Source organism: Seriola lalandi, unplaced genomic scaffold, assembly GCF_002814215.2.
Source record: "Seriola lalandi dorsalis isolate HSWRI2012SDOR001 ecotype SW California unplaced genomic scaffold, Sedor1 jcf7180002054572, whole genome shotgun sequence".
NCBI lineage: Eukaryota > Metazoa > Chordata > Actinopteri > Carangiformes > Carangidae > Seriola > Seriola lalandi.
In genome coordinates, this window is record NW_019525125.1 from 840862 (window position 1) to 860019 (window position 19158).

A 19158-nucleotide genomic window follows, 5' to 3' on the forward strand; every position below is an offset into this window, starting at 1 on the left:
ATAATAACAAACAATCACTTTATCATATAATGAGTTCTTTCACTTCTGATAAGGTAGGCCTACATTTTGTTGTAATACTTTACTTCTATGACAATAAATGACTAAACTTTTAGTAAAATGTTGAATAAAGGTATTTTTGCTGTGTGTAATGATTTTAAATAGTTTCATTGTATTCTTCTTCTTCTTCTGCTTCATCTTCTTCTTCTTCTATTATTATTATTATATTAATGAATATGCCATAAAAAGTTTCAAAACAGTTGCAAAATATACAAAAACCACATAAAACAACAACATTGAGTTGTATATAGGATATGTAAAGCTATAAATCAACCCACTGAAACAGTATCCTATACATAAAATTTAATCAGCCAGGACATTGATGGTTTAAGTAAAGGATCTAAAAGTCTTTAAACAGATCTAATTCTTGTCAAGTTTCTCATTATGATGGAAAAGGGAAAAGCACGCTCAACTATTCAGGTCTGATCGATTGTGCGTATTGATCAATACGTACTGCGTCACTCAGTCACGCGCATTTTTAAATCTCCGGCGGGCTAAAGCTAACCCACTTTTAACTGGATTAAACACGCCAAAGCATCACTAACACGGAGGTAAACATTAACCAGACCAGTGTGTTTACGTGTCAAGAGAAGTTTTTACTTGCAGATCAACATGGCGACGTCTACTTCAGTGTGGTCTAAAGGACAGATGTTGTACAGGTATTCTGTGAATCTGCACCAGGCAACCAGGTAATTAATTTATTTCTAAATGTACCATTAGCTAAGCATTTATTAAAATGTGTTATCTGGAAGCTTCGTTGAGTGATTTTGCCAAGAGTGTATTTAATTCAATTCAATTCGGGAACTATCTGTAATTTAAAGTTAGTTAGCTTTTGAAATTTAACCCGCAAAATGAAACGTAATGTAACTTTTCTGTTTGCTTTACGTTAGCCAGCTAACTTTACGTTAAACCAAACTGCTGTAACCGCTTCCTAACCGTCGTCTTGTTTCCCCTCAGCATTTTGTCAACTGTGTGACTTTATATATTTAATTTCTTGACTCAAGTGTAACACATTTTGCTAATGATATTGGCTAAATGCTAAGGTGCCTCAATGGGTATGTATATTACATTGTGTTGTACCTTTACGTCAGAAAACAAGGTCACTATTTACACAACAACAAGGCATTCTTCTCAATGTGCTTCAATCATTTGCAGGACCTTTGAACTTTGTCCTGTAAAACTGAACTAGATGCAACTACCCATTGTTAACAATTTATCTGTACCTCCACATTGTATGCATTTTCTCTGTGGCTGATCGTGTTCAAAAATAAGTTCTTGGCTTCCTTTTAATAATATAACGTTGTTATTTTTGGGAGGGTGCCATGGGAAATTCATTTCTAATTATAGTTCCCAATTAAAGCCATTGGCCCATGGGGTTATCAAAAGAGACGTCCCACTGACCTTGAAAGTTTGTGGATTTTAGAATAATAAAACAAAGGCTTAGAAAGTGTTTGTGAATTAACAGACGGCCTTGAAAGTCCTGCATATAAGTAAACATATGCACAATATAGCTCCCTAATCCATAAGTGGGCATATACCAACTGTTCTCCTTGGGCTGTTCTTGGTTCAAATCCTGTGAAAAATCCTGAAATGGAGGTTAATGTTGACATGGACATTGTTTCAAAATGATCAGTTATGATAATGAAAGTCAGTAAAATGGCCTTGGATTACATGTCCAGCTGAATCGGGGATCTCTGTTTAACACTGTGATGGAACATATATATTTTTTGTAGCCAGTGTGGTAGGAAAATTTTAGTTGTCCATTTTTGTATTCAATTGTAAGTTTTTATGTCTCTTTATGTATTTCTTTTTTCAAGTTTTACACTCACATTTTGGAAAGATGACCTATATGTAACTTATTTAAATACCAGTAATATTTTTGGCACTTTTATGTGATTTTGAGTTATTGATAATTCACTTTTACTTTAATATAATGGTATTAGTATTATAGTCTTCTACATCATGCTGTCCTTGAAATTGCTCTAGAAAGTACAGCCTGAACATATGACATATATAAGTCTCATTTCTCTGCTCTGAGACAGTTACTCATGTTCATGTACTGATTGGAGACTCTTAGATTGTAACAGTAGTTCATAAAGTAGATGAAATTCCCCTTTTTATTCACTCCAGAGTGGGTGAAAAGAAGTTGTATGCCAAAGACACAAGCTACAGTGTTCAGCCCACTCACTCATACAGTATGCATGTTTTTAATATCAAAGGATATTAGCATGACTATCTTTTAGCCCATATGTCACGCACATCTTCATGTTCCTTTAAAGTTTTTCTTCTTTATAACGACAACTTCTCTGTACTATATTGTTCATTTGAGTCTTTGTGAAACTTTCATCTTGTTTCTGTGTAGGAGGTTTTCAGAGAACGGTGACAAAGGCTGGTTTCGTTCCCTATTTGTGCACACAGTCGATGCCAGGAAAGATGCCCACTCCAACCTGCTGTCAAAGAAAGAGACCAGCAACCTGTATAAAATTCAATGTAGGCATAAGACCTTTTACTTACTTGCAAATGGGGCTTTATTTTCTTCAAGCATGGGGTTACACAAGTGAATCTGATACATTTACATCATATTGTAATGAAATGGTTGCTGTTTCAAGTCTCAACTGTTTATCATCCATTTGTCTCTGCAGAAAATGGCAAAATAAATCATGCTAATTAAATTCAATCCACACTGGCCTCAGCAACCTTAGAAAATGAAGAGTAACAAGAAAAACAAGCACAGAATTGCGCCACAACAACTTATTTATTATACATGCATCTCATACAGGCAGCAACAAGTTATACTATAATAGTATGAGGTATCAAGTCTGTAAAGTTTTATAAGCAACATCCAAACAATTTGTCTGGTTTTCTTTTTAGTCTGTGGTGATAACTGTGTCTGTCTTTTGAAATCTCTCATTCTCCCCAGGCTTTGATCTTTTTTGTGGCGTACATCACACCATGTAGGGATTTCAATTTGAACAATCTATCAGCCGTAGCCTATAACCTATTGAAAGCGAGTCATCTTTATATATAGAAGTCTTTGCTGAATTGGAGTGTGAAATTGCTTTGTTGAAGAATTTGATTGTTGCTTGTATTTTAAAAAACACCCATTTCTGATAAGTCTGGCTCTCCTTCTTTATATTTTAGTTCACAACGTCAAACCAGAGTGCCTGGATGCTTACAACAGTCTAGAGTGAGTATGTTTACTTCTTTAAAAGGTTCCCTGCATTACCTCCACCAATCAAGTTATGTTTTCAGTCCTTTGCTTGAATTATTGGGACCAACTAATTAGATTTTGATGATGATACAAGTTTAGGGTTTCCACCATCAACAACACGGTCTTTATTCCATTGTAATGGTATTCTTGCAGAATCATAAGATTAATTTAGCATAAAAATAAGGTAATAAGAATAATGTTTTGGGGTATAATAGAAATTTGGATAATTGTAGACTTTATGCAGTGTGAGTGCCCTCTAGTTGGCCATCATGGTGAAGTGACAGTCTATCATAACTGCATGCACATTCAGAGTCTGTGCATGTGTGTCCATGTGAAGAGTTTGTATTTATGTATTTTATGCTGACAATAGGGCAGAGGTGCAACACAGGCTCCATCAGGACCAGGACTTCCCATGTGAGGTGGTCGGGAGCTGGAACACCTGGTACGGAGAACAGGATCAAGCTGGTAAGCAGCAGTGTAACACTAAACAGAAAAGATGGCAACAAGTTTCACCTTTTATTGATCACAGTCCCTGTCATTTTTGTATCTGTATTTATCTGTATCAAGGCCTCATGGACACTTTATATCAATGGCTGCAGTTCAGCTGTAAATTGTTTGGCAGAGCATCACAGAAAAATGTAGAGACACACAAACACACAGTGATGACTCACTGCCACCACTTCCCCTTCTACATATGATAGTTTACAGTGGATAATATACATTTTAGTGCATTCAGTGGCAGTGAAAAAGTGATCACACAGTGATGGAGGTACTGTATCTGCTGGTTGCGTGGGTGGCATCAGTCCTCACACAGTGTTGCAGTGACATCTGCTGTTCTGTTTCTGCAGTGCATCTATGGCGATACAAAGGAGGATACCCAGCCTTGACTGAATGTTTGAAGAAGCTGAACAATAACAAGGTTTGCTGCAAACCCCTTTTGTTACACAACAGGACATTCATTGCAGAGATGCTAAAAAAAAAAAAGAAGCTGATATTTAAAGTGCAACTTAAACTGATTTTAGTTTTATCTTGACTTTACAAAATTGTAGTAGAAAAGTAAGTAATAAAGTAAAAGTAAAGTAATCAATAGCATATCTTTGTATATTCCTTTGTTTCATTGAAAACATCTTCATCTTTCCTCAGGAGTATTTAGAGTTTCGCAAAGAGAGAGCGAAAATGTTGATTTCAAGGCGGAACCAGCTTCTTCTGGAGTTTAGTTTTTGGAATGAGCCCCTGCCCAGACAAGGACCAAACCTTTATGAAATGCGCACCTATTACCTCAAGGTACCTGCCTATATTACACATATAAAATTTGCATGACTTTTAGGTACTTAAACATTCCATATATTTTTGAGCTGTACAGTGCAGGTACTTTCAATTAGCTCTGTTACTTTCTTTTTCTTTTTCTTTTTTTTAAAAATCAATTTATCACATTATATAGCATTTTGTTTTGCATGGCAGCTTCCACATCAATTGACTGTGGGAACCATACTGTCTACTGTATATTCAAGAGCCACTATTGTTAATATTAGTATGAAAGTGTAGGGCTCACCTTTTCTTTTACAACAGCTTGGATTTTTGAGCCTATTGAGGTAACACTCCAAATGGATGCTGCAGCTTTGGCATTTCAACATTTTATACTTTTAGGATACTTGTTTGATTTGAATGAATGATGCAATTATTGTCTCTCTTTACTTACACACAACACTTACAGATTATATCAGCTACTGACAGGACACATTTTCACTGCATCATTGCAGTGCATATTAACCAGGTTACCTATTGTGTTGTGTACAATCATACTCATATTTCACATCTTGTCCATTTTAATATTTGCCCTTCCAATACTGCCTGTGTTATTTACACTTATTCATAAATGTCTCATTGTATTGAGGAGTGATTTTTCACAAATGGAGAATAACTAATGAGGTGGTTCATGACATGGCTCTGATTAAAATCTATGTGCTCCAGTTTTCCTTGTAGATTGTCTTAAAATAGCCAAGATAGAAATTTGCTGTTGTACCGGTTTGACTGTGTTGAATCACTTTTATTGATTAGGGTCTGTGTGTACATGTAAAAGAACTGTGCTGTGGGAAGGTATGATGAGCTATGTCCTATGATATATTAGTTTTAAACCATGTTAATAGTTTAACTCTTGGCATGTGTTTCAGCCAGGAACCATGATTGAATGGGGCAACCACTGGTAAGGCTTAACAAACTTTAAATATACAGTTTCCTGAACATTTTCCAGTGTAAGTATCAAGTGTTAAAAGTGTCTGGGTTATTATTACACCCTGAAAATGACATGTCTCACAACAGGGCGAGGGCAATCACATACAGACAGGAGAACAGCGAGGCAGTGGGCGGGTTCTTCTCACAGATCGGTGACCTGTATGTCGTTCATCACTTGTGGGGTGAGTATACACACATGTATTGTGCATGTTGATTTTGAAATGAAGTAGGTTTACATTAGGCCATAAAATTGAATGTTCTAATCAAGCCTTTAGAATAATACAACTTGCTAACCTGTTTAAGTGCTGTAACTTTCAGTAACGGTTAAATAATACTTAGAATTACAGTTTCTCTGGCTCTGCTCACTGAGATTAACCTATTAGGTCATTTTTGCATCCACAGTGAAGCAGAGTGTTTTACTGGAGTGATATAAACTCATCCATATTTAATGTGATGTACTGCATGTGGTTTGATGTGTTTTTTTATTTACAGCTTATGAAAGCCTCCAGTCCCGGGAGGAGACGAGAAACTCTGCCTGGCTGAAGGAGGGATGGGATGTAAATGTGTATTATACAGGTAGGAGAGATGCACTCTGCCCACTCAAATACTCCCAAGTAAAAATCTACCACTAAGTCAAAGCTACTGTGTGCTGCATTAAATTACTTTTATGTACATTTGTGTATTATACGGTACAGTTTTTTCATTCGTGTTGCATAATGTAATATATTTGTCACAAATCTGTTGCTGTTCAGGTCAAGTTAGTGTCTGAAGTTGAGACAGCAGTTCTACTACAATTATCATGACATTTTTAGAGTTTAATATTCCCAACAAAACATTTAGAATATAAATAAATATATAAAGTATTTTATAAAGTAAACTTTTGTTGGTTAAAATGGTTGCCACAAAATAATATAGCTAAGATTTCATTCTGAAATGCGAAGGCAAGCGTGTCAGAGTACAAGGCAATGACGGCAATGACTGCAATTCCTTGTGAAGTGTAATGAGCAACAGATGAGAGAACAGCACAGGTCAATGCAGATCTGATTTGGAACAGAACGTGCAAGTGGATTAAACAAAAATGTGTTCAGCAAGCGCAATTTTGTAGCGACAGGATATGACAGCAGCAGAGTGAGCAGGTAAGCATGGGGATATTTACATTATAAGTTTATTAAAAAGGAGCTTTTTCCTTATTATTTTTTCTCTACTCATAATGATGCATTTATAGTTAGTGAAATGTTTTAGCTGCATTAAAAGTTTTTATCTAGGATTGTAAAACATGAAAGCAGTAAACCTGATATAAATGGATACATTAATGAATTTAACTCTACAATAACTGTACTGACCTATGTCAAAAAATGAAATAAACCAGATGCCCTGCTTCACGTTGAGAGAGGGCTTCATAATCTTATCATAAAGGGATGAAGTTGTAACTTGTGAATTTTATAATTTTATTTATTAGTATGTTTTTGTAAAGGGAATTTTCAGTATGTTCGTGTGATTTTAACAAAGAGTTTAATGTTGACTCTTTAACATGTTTCTCTCTGTCTGTCCTTAGTGCCTTTGATCAGAAGCATGGAGTCTAGGATAATGATCCCCACTAAGAGTTCACCATTACAATGAGAAGATGAGTGACACCACACAACCAAATGACCAAAAACTAGTTCATCTACTGCCAGAGCAACATGGAATGAATCTTGGTCTTACTGATTGTATTTCTTGTTGTCTGCTGGATTATCTGTGTAACTACCACGTATGTGAACAACTACATTTTCTGATTTTATATTTTCACAACATTGTCAGAAGTTTAGGTCAAATATGTGGAAAAAGGAATGACAAACTAAACCGATTAAATACACTTTTTGACTGTTTATGGAAAATGCGAGTGCAATGTAGGTTCTGATTGTGTAGAGCTTTTTAGCATGAATTGTGAACGGATCCTGCATTTGTTTTTCACAATGAAAGAATAGTCTCTAGTATTTTATGCTTGCATTTCTATGATTGTATATGAATCGCATTGAATGAGATCACACACAGCTTCATAACTGTGACTGTGAAATGCATGGTTGATCAAATAAAACTTGTCAGACTACCTTAATCAATTAAGTATCTGACCATTTCACTGATTACACTTTGGATTAAGATGTGTGAAGCCTACATGGAGCATATGTGCGCCTCCTAGTATGAAGTGGCCAATCTTTTCAAAATAAAAGTTGACAAATATGTAGCCTTGTACGTATTGTAAATGCAGCATCAGTGTTACACAGAAAAAAAATGTTTGAATAGGGAAACTGGATCTTGGGAGTTGCAGTTGTAGTCCTCTACATTTTAAATGGCTAGAGCCTGGTATTCTCATTTCCACAAGAGACATTAAAGCTAATTAAAAAAATTACTGAGAAGTGGTTGAATTGAAAAAATGCCAGATAAAAATGGACATAAAAAAACTAAGGATGTTGATTTGACTGATTTGTTGGTGTTGGGGAAGGTTATGGTAAGTCCATGAGTCCATCAATGAAAAGACTCTTGTCTTAATCAAAATATACAAATCAGGAATTACTCCAACATATTTATTATGTCTGTCTTGTACGGTGAGACTATATGGTGGGCATCTGATAATTACACCTAATAATCTGCTGCTATAACAGCCCCCACTCTTTCACTCTTCTTTGAAAGATTTCCAATAGATTTTGGAACCAGGCTGCAGGGATTTTCTCCCACTCAGCCACTAGAGCATTTGTGAGGTCGGCCACTAATGCCGGGTGATAAGGACTGGCTCACAGTCGGCTTTTAAATTCATCCTGAATGTATTTGAGGTCAGAGGCCAGTCAAGTTCTTCCACTCCTCAAACCATCTCTAAGGATCTTTGTTTGCATATTTGGTAGAGGGCTTTCACCAGTCTTGCCGGATTGCTTGAAGCATACATTTGTCTAAAACAGTGATACCCATTCCCGGTTTGGGTTTGTAAGATGAAAACTAGGTAATAAGAAATAAGAAAATCAGCAGCCCTAGAAATGCAAGTGGGCAGGTCTTTGATACTTTTGGCCACACACCTATCATAATGTTCCCTCACTTTTATTTTGGAGGACAAAATCGGAACTCAGATTTCTGCTTCTATCTTAGTAGACCACCCTCTGCATGTGCCAGACGTTAATTTAGCATTTTAAACCTGTAGCTTTAAGAGGAGGGGGCGTGTCATATCTGGGGCTGTCCCTTTTATTTGAATATACAGTAGTTCAGCGGGGCTGGAGTCGGATTGCCTCGGGTGTTTGTCGTCTTGTGAGACAAGCGCAGCGGGACGAGGTGGTCCTATTCGTCGGTAATGCTCATCACCCGGGCCTATATTTAACATTTGAATGATATCGCTCAGCTAGAGAGGCGTTTTCTCCGCCGCATGCACACATACACAGGAGACACCACTGCTCGCTATCGAGAATATGGACTTGCACATACTGGACCACAGGCTACGGGTCACCAGCATATCCAAGAATGGGCTGGTGAATTTCACACACCCCCTGATAAAACTGATCTTTCTCCGGAACAGGACACGGTAAGAAGACAGAGTTGAGTTTGTGTCATCGGTGTGAATCAGCCTCGTAATCCAATACGGATATATGAGATAACCCACAGCGCCTCTTCATTCATTGGGTGGACCGATCCATTATTTGCCTGTGCATGCCCTCCTCTGACTCCATGAATGATAAAGCTAGTGCAATGCATGTAACTTTAGGGAATTGTGGTAGTTTAGGACTGATATTTAACCACGTCAGCCAAAATATGATATTCCTTTAGAGTGTGTTCTCACAGTGACGATAACTAGCTGATTTTTGCACAAAGACCTACAGCATTCGAATATGTCAATATGCATTTATTTTGTAATACCGTAAAATGCATGCATGACTGCCTTTTAATGCATGCTGCTTCTACTCAGCATTGACCAAAGGTCTTAAAAAGATGTAGTTCCCCTCCACTATATTTTGGTGGGGATCCTGTTTCTCCAGCACAGACTTGACCCATGACCTCCTCCACCCAAAACCAGCATCCAGTTTGCAAGTTGTCCGGATCTCATGTTGGCATCAGTGCCCGTTTTCAGTTAATCCCTGGATATCCTCTCATTGTTATGTAATTGTTTATTGCTCTGCCTGCCCCACATTTGCATGGCTAGAAGAAGAGCTCAACATCTGTCTTCCAAGTTGCCTGTGATATAGGCCGGGCAGTGCCTCAGCTACCGCTCTCGTGTCAAGTGACAAAGAAGGTGTAAGCGAAAGTCAGGGAAGATATTACCTCCTCTCTTCGCATTTGTGCTGTGTGATGTCTGAGGTCTAGTTATCATACTGTCCTCAAGGATTTGCTTATCATAAGCATCCTGTGTGTACAGAACAGTCCTCTAATAATCAGTTATCTATGTAACAGGACTACCCTATGCCTGCATGATGGAATCATGATCCTGGTAAACACTTCTTGTAAATATGTTGTCACCTGACTTAAAGCAATCATATATAAATCTCATATATTTGTCTGTCAAACGCTTCACTACTTTTCATGCCTAGCCGCGTCCATCAGCACTTATTTGCGTCAGAGTATTGGGCAACACAATAGGCCTTGACATGTCCGTATTAGTCACACTGTGTCATGATGACTACCAACACCTTATAAACTTGTATATTAAGTAAATAACTATTCACTGAGAGTAATACACATGCGTACTGTAATGCATCAGTATTTCTACGGCCCGACAAGTTCATAATGAGTTCTACTAACGATCAAGAACTGTGTCCAGATTGTGTCAGTATTTTATTTCAAAAGTGTGAGCCTACATTTTCATTTGGACAGGCTCTGTGACACATTCAAAGTCTGGAAATAAAACAAAGTAGGCAGAGCCCAGAATGAAGCAGAAAAAGCATGCAGGCTGCACTTCCTTGGATTAGCTGGCTTCTCTGTTTTACAGTTTGTTGTTGTGAATGCTTTTGAGTTATGTCATCATGCTGTGGCGTGCATGTGTCTTGCTTCATTTTTCCTGTTCTTTTTGTGAGCTGGGAGTTTATTTGTGTGTCTTTGGTCAAACTGTAGGCAATGGGGAGCGGTGGAGAAGATTGAGTTCATTGCAACTTAAAACAATCGTGGAGCAAAAACAAGCCTGATTGCCTCGGGTTGGTTTTTGCCACCTCCCTCTTTCAGGCCCCTGCCATTCATTAGAGAACAACTCCCCATGCAAAGTGATTTGAAAGCAGTACTGAGCAGAGTTCTAAGGAGGTAATCACTTCTAGGAGCCAGGGTTGTCCTAAATTGTAGATAGGTAGATTTTCCTCCAACATCATCAAACACAGCTGTACGTTAAAAGTAGTCAGAGGATCATCTTTGCCTTGCCTAGGAATAAGGACCCTTATTTGATGAGCCACAGCATGCCTACTATCAGCTACACTCTTAATCTGTGAAAGTCAGTTGTGTTTGTCGTTGTTGAGACTACATGTGATCAGCAGTGTAACCATATGAGAAAACTCAAACGCTTTAAAAAGTGAGGACTTTTTTTTTTTTTTTTTAAAGTTTAGTATTAAGTTTAGATCATGCATAAGGCTAGGCTAGCCCCATGCATGCATAACGCTGTGTAGTTGGAGGGGTTATATGCTAGATATTAAATGAGGGAATTTGTCTTTGTATCTTCATGCACTCTTGCAAAAAGTGTATGGATTACTATCTCAGCTATGTATTATTAGATTCTACTAAATACCCAATTGAATGAATCCTCCCACCAAAGGAGAAAAAATGGACCATTGGACTTGCGAGCAGTTTGTAGTCTTGTATTGTCTTTAGTTGTTGTTTGGAGTCTATGGGTGTGGTAATAATAAAATCTCAGTATCGGCCCAATTTATGAGTATTGCTGTATTGTGGATTAAGCCCTGCAGGCTCCACACAGTCCTCCTTTCTTCTCTTTGGCGGCTCACTAACGAGAGCATGGGCTGGAACAATGCCTGAGCTGAGCCAGAAACCCAGTGGGGAGTTTTCCACTTGTCTGCTTCAGTGATCTGTCAAGGTTGGGGCTCTCGCTCCCCCTTATATACACAAGACCACCCCCTCCCATTTCCCCATTTCTCCCCCACTTGTAATAACAAGCAAGGATTTAAAAAAAAACAAACAAAAAAAACTTCCCCATTGTTCTAAAAAAAAAAAGAAAAAGTGGAGCCCATGAGAACGCTAGTGATCAGTTCGTAGGAAGCTGTGAAGGTCCCCTTGACGATGGGCCTGAGATAGCTCAAGGCTCACCCCACACTTGAACAACATCAGTTTGCTCCGCTCTTATCATGTTTCCTCAGCTGGAGCATCAGTTGCAGACGCCCCACCACCGCCAACCCTCACTCCCTCACCACCGCTACCACTCGTTGTTTTGTGCTGCCGGATCAAAGTCCAGACTCTTGTGTGCTTGGTTTTCATCTTCCCCACTTGGCCTCTCCCTGGCTACCTGTTGCTTTCCTTTGGTTATTTTCTGTCTCTTCCTCTTCATGTTCCTTTATGCTTCAATAGAGAGAGCTTGTTTTTCGAACTCATTACCACCCGTGATCGCACATAGGCTATGTGTCATTGTAACGGAGTGCTGTAGAAATGTGTTCAATTAGTCAGGTCATCATTGAGTCGATCCAAAAGGTCTGTCCAAAAATGATTAGATATACCCAACAGCCTAAGGACACAATAGTCCAAAAAAGTTACAAGTCATCTAAATCAAAGAAAGGCAACAATTTCTCACATTAGAAAGATGAAACTTGCAAATGTTCAGGGATTCTACTTGATGAATAACACGGTAGTCAATTATTAAATATGACAATATGTTGTACATACTGAGCTTAACCCGACCCTTAGATACTGTGTTTCCTTTAGGCTGTATTTGTCCTCTACTTGTCTGGTTTTCTGTGTGTTTATGTGGAGACAAGGGTAGATCGAAGGGCGAGGGCAAAAAGCTCTGCTGTGGGGAGATATCACATGATTTCCTGGACCTACATTTTTGTCATATCTCTACATGCATTTATTCTACTAGATGATACATAACAAAATTCAGTTATTGGATGGAAATAGGAAGATTTTTCATTTTGCAACAAGAGATATCAAGTTTTCTTTTCCTCTTGATTTCATTGGAAGCCCATGGGTTGTACTGATTGTAGGTAAATGCAATCTTCTATAGACTGTTAGAGTGAAAAAGGGATTTAATAGTCAGTATAACAGCAAAATTAATTTTCCAGTGTGCTTGTCAGTATTCTGTAACAAAGCGTATCTGTGTTGTCTGTACTTCACAAACAGGAAATCAAACAAGCACAGTTGTCTTGCAGATAGATTTGCCTCAGGTTGTTTGACAGCACACGACCATTATGTTGCTGAGGTTTGGCAGCCTTGCAGGTGTAATATAAGGGCCTTCAAAAAAAAAGCATGCCATGTGATAAAGCTCTGCACTTGATCATTTCCACTTTCAGGATAGATGCTTGGCACACACTACCTGCAGGAAACTGCAAGCTGGGGAAGGTGAAGGGTCAACAGGAAATGAGGGGGGTATTATAACACAATGGGCTGGCTGAGCTTGCTAGCACAGCTGGTAGTTAGTATTACAGTGTTCCCTCTCTTTGTCTCTCTGTGGCGTGATTGTCCCATCTCATGCGAGGGATTAGTTTTTGCTGAGTCAGGAGTTTAGCGGTCTCAACCAGGCTTCTACTGTAATAGCCCCAGCTGACTGATAAGCAGAGGAAGAGGAAGGTGGATCTACAATGAGACGTTTTAAGAAAACAGGAACATGTAGCACTCCCTTTTTAGGGATTCAGTGATTCAAAAATTGCTCATAGCATCTTTCTAGCAAAAGCTAGCTAAAAACCTTACTAAGAATTATTAAAGGGCAAAGGCTTTCGCTTGGTTGCTTCATGCCGTATTGCAGTTCGTATTTTGTATTTTTTCTATCTACTTGTATTAGTGGACATCCTCTCAGAAAGCCTGAATTTTGTCTTTTGCTGTCTCACTTTGATGTATGTGCAAAGAAAAGTCACACATCTGTTTTTGAAGCTGCATTCGGCTTGATATGTATGTAATACTGACCTAACTGCCCAAATTACAAAGTTAGCATGAAATAGGAAACAGCATAATGATACCCTTACAATTTGTCTGGTTTGCCTTACTAGAGTTGCAAAGTGGGGTGAGTCATTGGTTACAGAAGTAATTTTGAAAGTTCTCTTTAACTGATATCCTGCGTGTTCCTCACCATAAGAATGGTAAATCCTAATTATAACCTGTTGATATCGAACAGCTTTAAATACTGCAATACCCGTGATGAGCCCCAGCCACCATTGCTATGAAGAAGAAGCTTGTCAGAGATTCAAATCGGAGCTTGATTCCAATTGGCACCATAGTTGCAGAATTAATTTGAAATACCGCCTGATAGGACCCAACAGGATCCAATGATTTTGGCTGAGTTTGGAAAAAAAATGTAGAAATTATGTTCGAGTTCGGTCACATTGGCCTTTTGATGGCCATTTACTGGGTGCCCACACGTGTAATCAGGATAAACAGGCAAGCTGTGACCATGGTAACAACTGCACGACAGGGTAATGAAAACTCAGTATTTCAGCTTATACTAAATGCATCGGGCTCGGTTTGGGTTCAGACATAAAAAACAGAATGCCTGTGGATTTGGGTCAGGCAAGGTTACTCCTCTCTTGGCCTTGGGTCGGATTCAGACAAAAATATGTGGCTCTAAAAAATCTAAAATGCTTAGGTCTGGACTGGCCAGTGAAGACTGTACACAGGTTTGTCTTGTCCAAGTCACCATTAATGCCCAAGTTGAACAATAGGCTGCAGGGCCAGTCCGTCTCTTAAATTACACAGTAATCAGTTCTCTCTGCCTACAGCTCACCAAACAGTTTCTATCCCAGTCCTTGTTTTTCTCTGTTACAACACAGATATTTTATTGGATGTAGAACAAGAGAAATTTGTCCAATATAGAAACTTGATTTTAAGTATATTAGCCTCGAAAACTGAAGTAGTCCAAGAAAATGTGTTTCACTGCCCAGTTCTTTCCTCAACAAACTTTTTTGCTTTTTTTTCCCCTTACACCCCTGCTACCCTTTTTTCAACATTTCACAAAGACAACATTCAAAAGAACTGAGCAGTGTGGCCAGACCAAGCAACACCCTTTGAAAGCAAATGCTTTTGGCCCCAAGCCTGATGAAGACACAGATACCAAACTTTGAGAGAAAAAGTAAAGTAAATTGTGTCATGTAATTTAAAGGATCTGTTTTGTAGAGAGCAAGATCAAAAATAAAATCAACTTTGTACCATCTAGTCTTTTTTTTTTCCTTTTCTTTGTAAATTTTTAACCCCAGTGGACTGTATCAGTTGGCAAAACTGCACTGTCTTTTCAAATATTAAACCCAAGTGGCTCCTTTTTTAGAACAAGGTAAAAAGAAAAAACTTGCAAAAGAAATTGCAAATGGAGCATTGGTGGCTTCTTAAAGCTTGCATAATGCAGACCTCAGTGGTTCTGGAGCAGAGAAGTTTCAGCAAGTTATGAACTTGATTTTCATGGCAGATGCAGATGTATACAATCCCATGAATTCTGAACTTGCATTTCATCACATCTAGAATAGTAATGTTCAGTCTTTTTTTAAATGCAGCAGTTGGTAACTTCAGTAGTGCCCAGGCTTGATGTGTTACTCATGTGTTACCCACCATTTGCTGTAGACAAAGCAGCAGCAATGCTGACATAATGCTGAACTAGGACCTGCACTAACTGAGTTACAGCCAGTCCTGAACCCTGTGGACATTTTGGAGAAGCCCTTTTACTTGATTCTTGCTAACTGTTAATATGAATATGAAGTTTTTTTGTCAACTGCCCTCATGTTTTCTCAACTTCCAACTGTAGGCCTTTCTTCATCTGTACTTCCTCTCCTGTTTCAGATGCAAGTTTTTCAGTCTGACAGAGACACCGGAGAACTACACAGTTGTCCTTGATGAGGAAGGATTCAAAGGTAAAACACATCTTTTGTCCTTCCACACTCCGACCACTCTAGTCCCATTTGTACACTAAATATTGATACTATAAAGTATACAACATACACTAATCTATATAGTCTAGTGTTAGGCAGTTAGAATACAAGCAATATATGAACTATAATATTTTGCACTAACAGAAAATGATGTGATGATGTACGAAGGATATGCACATTACCAGACAGGGAAGATCTAGAAAAGACGCTATGGATTTACAGCATGGGAACTACAGGATCCAGCAATTTTATAGGGACTAAAAGTGTATTGAAACTGTATTGAAGTACGATACTAAATAGTTGGAGTGCTGTTTTAACAAACAGAAGGCAGAATGGTTTTTTTTTTTTTTTTTCTGGAATTTTCATGGAGATGAGAAGAAAGGGGACTTGGCTGATGGCGCTGTACCATTGCGCACAGTTTGTTCTAGCATTTATCAGTTTGTTGCGAGTTGCTCCTCCAGGGCCCAACAACACAACTTTGTCTGCATGAAAATGCTACATACTCAAAACAGGGTCAGAACTAGTATGTCGTTTTGAATTGGGCCACAACATTCTGTTGTTTTACCACTACAATGTTACTTCCTTCCTTCCTTGTTCCCCTCACAGACCTCATGCGGTAGGATGGGTGTAGACAACCATAAAACATAGGGAAAAAAAGCTGTAGAAGAAAAATACGTCTTGTGATTTTAAATGAAGTAGCTATTTTCTGAAATACAGAATGTAGATCTGCTTTACTTCCAGCTTCCTGTATTGAGTATTTTCACTGGTGGGAAAGTGTGAAATTTCTCTCTAATAAAGCGAATGGGAGTTTTGTCCAGAGAAGGCTGGACTCACTGTTGTTAGACCTGTTACCCCTCTCATCCCTGTGGTATAAAGCATCAAACACAGAGAGGGTTGGAGGATAATAAGAGTGCAGTTTGAAGCTGCTACTATTTGCTGCTTCTGACGTACAAAGGTCAAGTGCAGCATTATGGAAAAACTGTTTCCAAGCAGCACTTATGGATTAAAAACCCTGATTAAACAACTTGTAGGGACTTGAGTGCATATTTACAGACACACAAGTAAAAACACCAGTAGATATTGTGCAAGTCGACACACAAAAACACTTTTTGAGTGTCCCGGGGGGTGGACTTCATCTGTGATCAATATTTTTTAAGCAATGACTCAATGATAAATATTTAGAACTTCTCAAAATGTGAGCAATTGTTTCTATTTTTCCTTTAATTACTTTTGAATTTATTGTTTTCATGTTTTTTGACGGAGTAACTTTCTGACTGTTTAAGACATTACTTTTTTTTTAAAATATTTTTTATACACTTGTTAGACGATTATTGTTCCTATCAGTGCTTTACCTCCAGACTATACTGTTGGGACAGAGTGAACAATATAACTTTCTGTGTACATGTTCTTGTCCCATCCACTCATCATCCAGCCATTTTTGTCTTGTCCTTTTTACACAGATGTAGTTGTAAAAGGCATATATCGCCTGTGGGTGCTCTGTTTCTCTCTCTGTCCCCTTCACTCTCCTTCTAACTGAGTGCCTATTTTAAGAGGTGAAAGCTGGTGTATGGAAGCCACAAGGGGCTGTCTGTGATAAAATATGCCAACCAGAACAGTGGCCCTTTGAAGGGGAGTAAATAAAAAAAAAAAAGAAGAAAATAGGGTATTCACTGCAGGAGGTAGACACAATTTGGTAATGTTTTTAGTTAGCTGAATGGTAATGAAACTCTAGCCAAAACATTTTGTGCCTCATCTGAAGGTTTCTGAAACTTCAAATGAAGATGCATCTCAAACATGCAAGGAAAGTATATCCTCCTAGTCAGTATTCAGAAGTTTGCTCTGTATTATTCTTATAAACGTTTTTAAGTGATGAAAGGTTCGGGTGTACATCTCTTTAAGTCATCACCCCAGTATTTCTTTCTTACAACTTGGTGTTTACTTCCTGGATAGACACCTGTTTCCCAGGTAGCTGCCTCAACGTTGCTTTTATTATAGCACAAAGAGTGAAATATCCTGCTGTTCCAGTTTGGCTCAGAGCCTCAGGATGTCATAGCCACATCTGAATGATCACCCCATTTGAACTTTGACCCTTCCATACCACCTACTCGGAGCCGCACTTCTGAACACATTAATGCACCGGTATCAGGTCACACTTTACGATGAAACATCTTGCGGTGGTGTAGGTGCTGTTGGCCTCTCCTGAGCATAACATTTACTTGTATAGCCAGGCGGTATAAATAGCAGGTGTGTTTTAGGTCTCCTTGGTGAAGGAAGAGAGAGGAGGTGGTGGTGGGGGTATATGTTGTACTGAGCAGCAAACAACAGGAAGCTCTCTCACAGTTTACACCTTTCACGTATATAAAGATACTTCACCAGTAATGTAAAGTTGTGACGAGGTGCATAGGGCTTTTATTCTGAAGCTACTAAATCACAGCTGTAATTGCTTGTAGAAATGCTGGTTGTGTGACACCACGCCATGGATTATATGTACATCTGTCACATCCCTGGTAGTTCTGTTTTAGCTTGTCACTGCTGTTCTGCATCACTGGCCTAGTATGGCTGTGTTTAGCATCTGCTGTCATGCTTTTTTTTTTTTTTTTTTTTTTTTTTTGACATATGAATGAATCATTTTACAGTATTTCTATTTTGGTTTTAACATAGATGAAACTGTTTAAGTTATGGCATGGATGATTTGTCTTTTTTTAGTGCTCTGTCTTGTTTGGTGTTGTATACTCGCATATCATGTAAAGCTGATACTAGCAGTGTCTGCAATGGTGATTCCAAGTATGCTGCCATCCTCCTGTGTTTACCAGTTTTGAAAAGCACTCAACATACTAGCAAAACAAGCTCCTCCTTGTGGGAATATCTATTTGTTTGTTTGTTTATTAATGTGGCAGTTGCACCATTATTTCACTCAATTGGTTTCTTTGTTCTTCTTTTTAAGTATATTAAACCAATTTCTCTTGTGGTAACATAATGGAGATGGAATAAATTCCTTCAGTAAGCACAGATTGGGTGACTTGAAAGTCAAACGACATCTAGGCCTCTGAATTAAAGGGATACTTAAGCGTTTCAGTGTTTGACTTACATAAAAACATGGGACTGGCAAGAGACAGATTAAAAAAACAGATTGTCAGAATTGGTGGAGGCTTGGCCTGGTTTATATAGATAGATATCATGAGTTTTGTTTTTTTTTTAAGTCCCTACCATGAGTCAGAGTCCAAAAATACTGTATCCTGCATTTCCCATAATGCAATCCACTAGCATATTTCATCAGATCTTGTCTGCCAGTTAAATTTCCTTATCTTTCAAACTCCATGCCAGCAGTTTATAATGCACATGTTCTGTTCTCCCTGTCCAGAGCCACAAAAGACATTATGCAGCTGTTTTTGCAGGTTGACTCTCTCTATCGCAAGTAAACTGACCCCTGTGTGTAAAAGATGGGATGGAGTAAAACAGTATATAAATGACCTGCTGCACATTAAGATGTATTTATTGAAACGCCGTTGAAACAGTAACCTAGGTGTCTAAAAGCACTTATTTTTCAGTAATTTAAAAAAATGTCTTATCTTCTTTGATCTGCAAATGACCAAATCACTGCTAACTGTTCACAATGATACATTAGACTTTATGTATGCATACTATACATAA

At 38.3% G+C, this 19158-nt stretch overlaps 2 protein-coding genes across 2 annotated transcripts in view; both read left to right on the forward strand.

Moving 5' to 3' along the window:
* Positions 1-577: 577 nt before the first annotated feature.
* Positions 578-7720, forward strand: nipsnap1 (nipsnap homolog 1 (C. elegans)). Its single transcript, XM_023417093.2, has 10 exons — positions 578-746; positions 2420-2547; positions 3199-3244; positions 3639-3733; positions 4117-4187; positions 4412-4552; positions 5440-5471; positions 5588-5682; positions 5993-6076; positions 7056-7720. The coding sequence occupies exons 1-10, from the start codon at positions 670-672 to the stop codon at positions 7118-7120; spliced, it is 834 nt and encodes a 277-aa protein (XP_023272861.1). The 5' UTR covers positions 578-669; the 3' UTR covers positions 7121-7720.
* A 1019-nt stretch (positions 7721-8739) lies between these two features.
* The window catches only part of castor1 (cytosolic arginine sensor for mTORC1 subunit 1), a 19755-nt gene continuing 9336 nt past the window's right edge, over positions 8740-19158 (forward strand). Inside the window, exons 1-2 of the mRNA XM_023417121.2 lie at positions 8740-9044; positions 15419-15489. Of these exons, the coding sequence (XP_023272889.1) occupies positions 8932-9044; positions 15419-15489 (184 nt within the window). The 5' untranslated portion in view covers positions 8740-8931. The remainder of the gene's footprint in view (positions 9045-15418; positions 15490-19158) is intronic.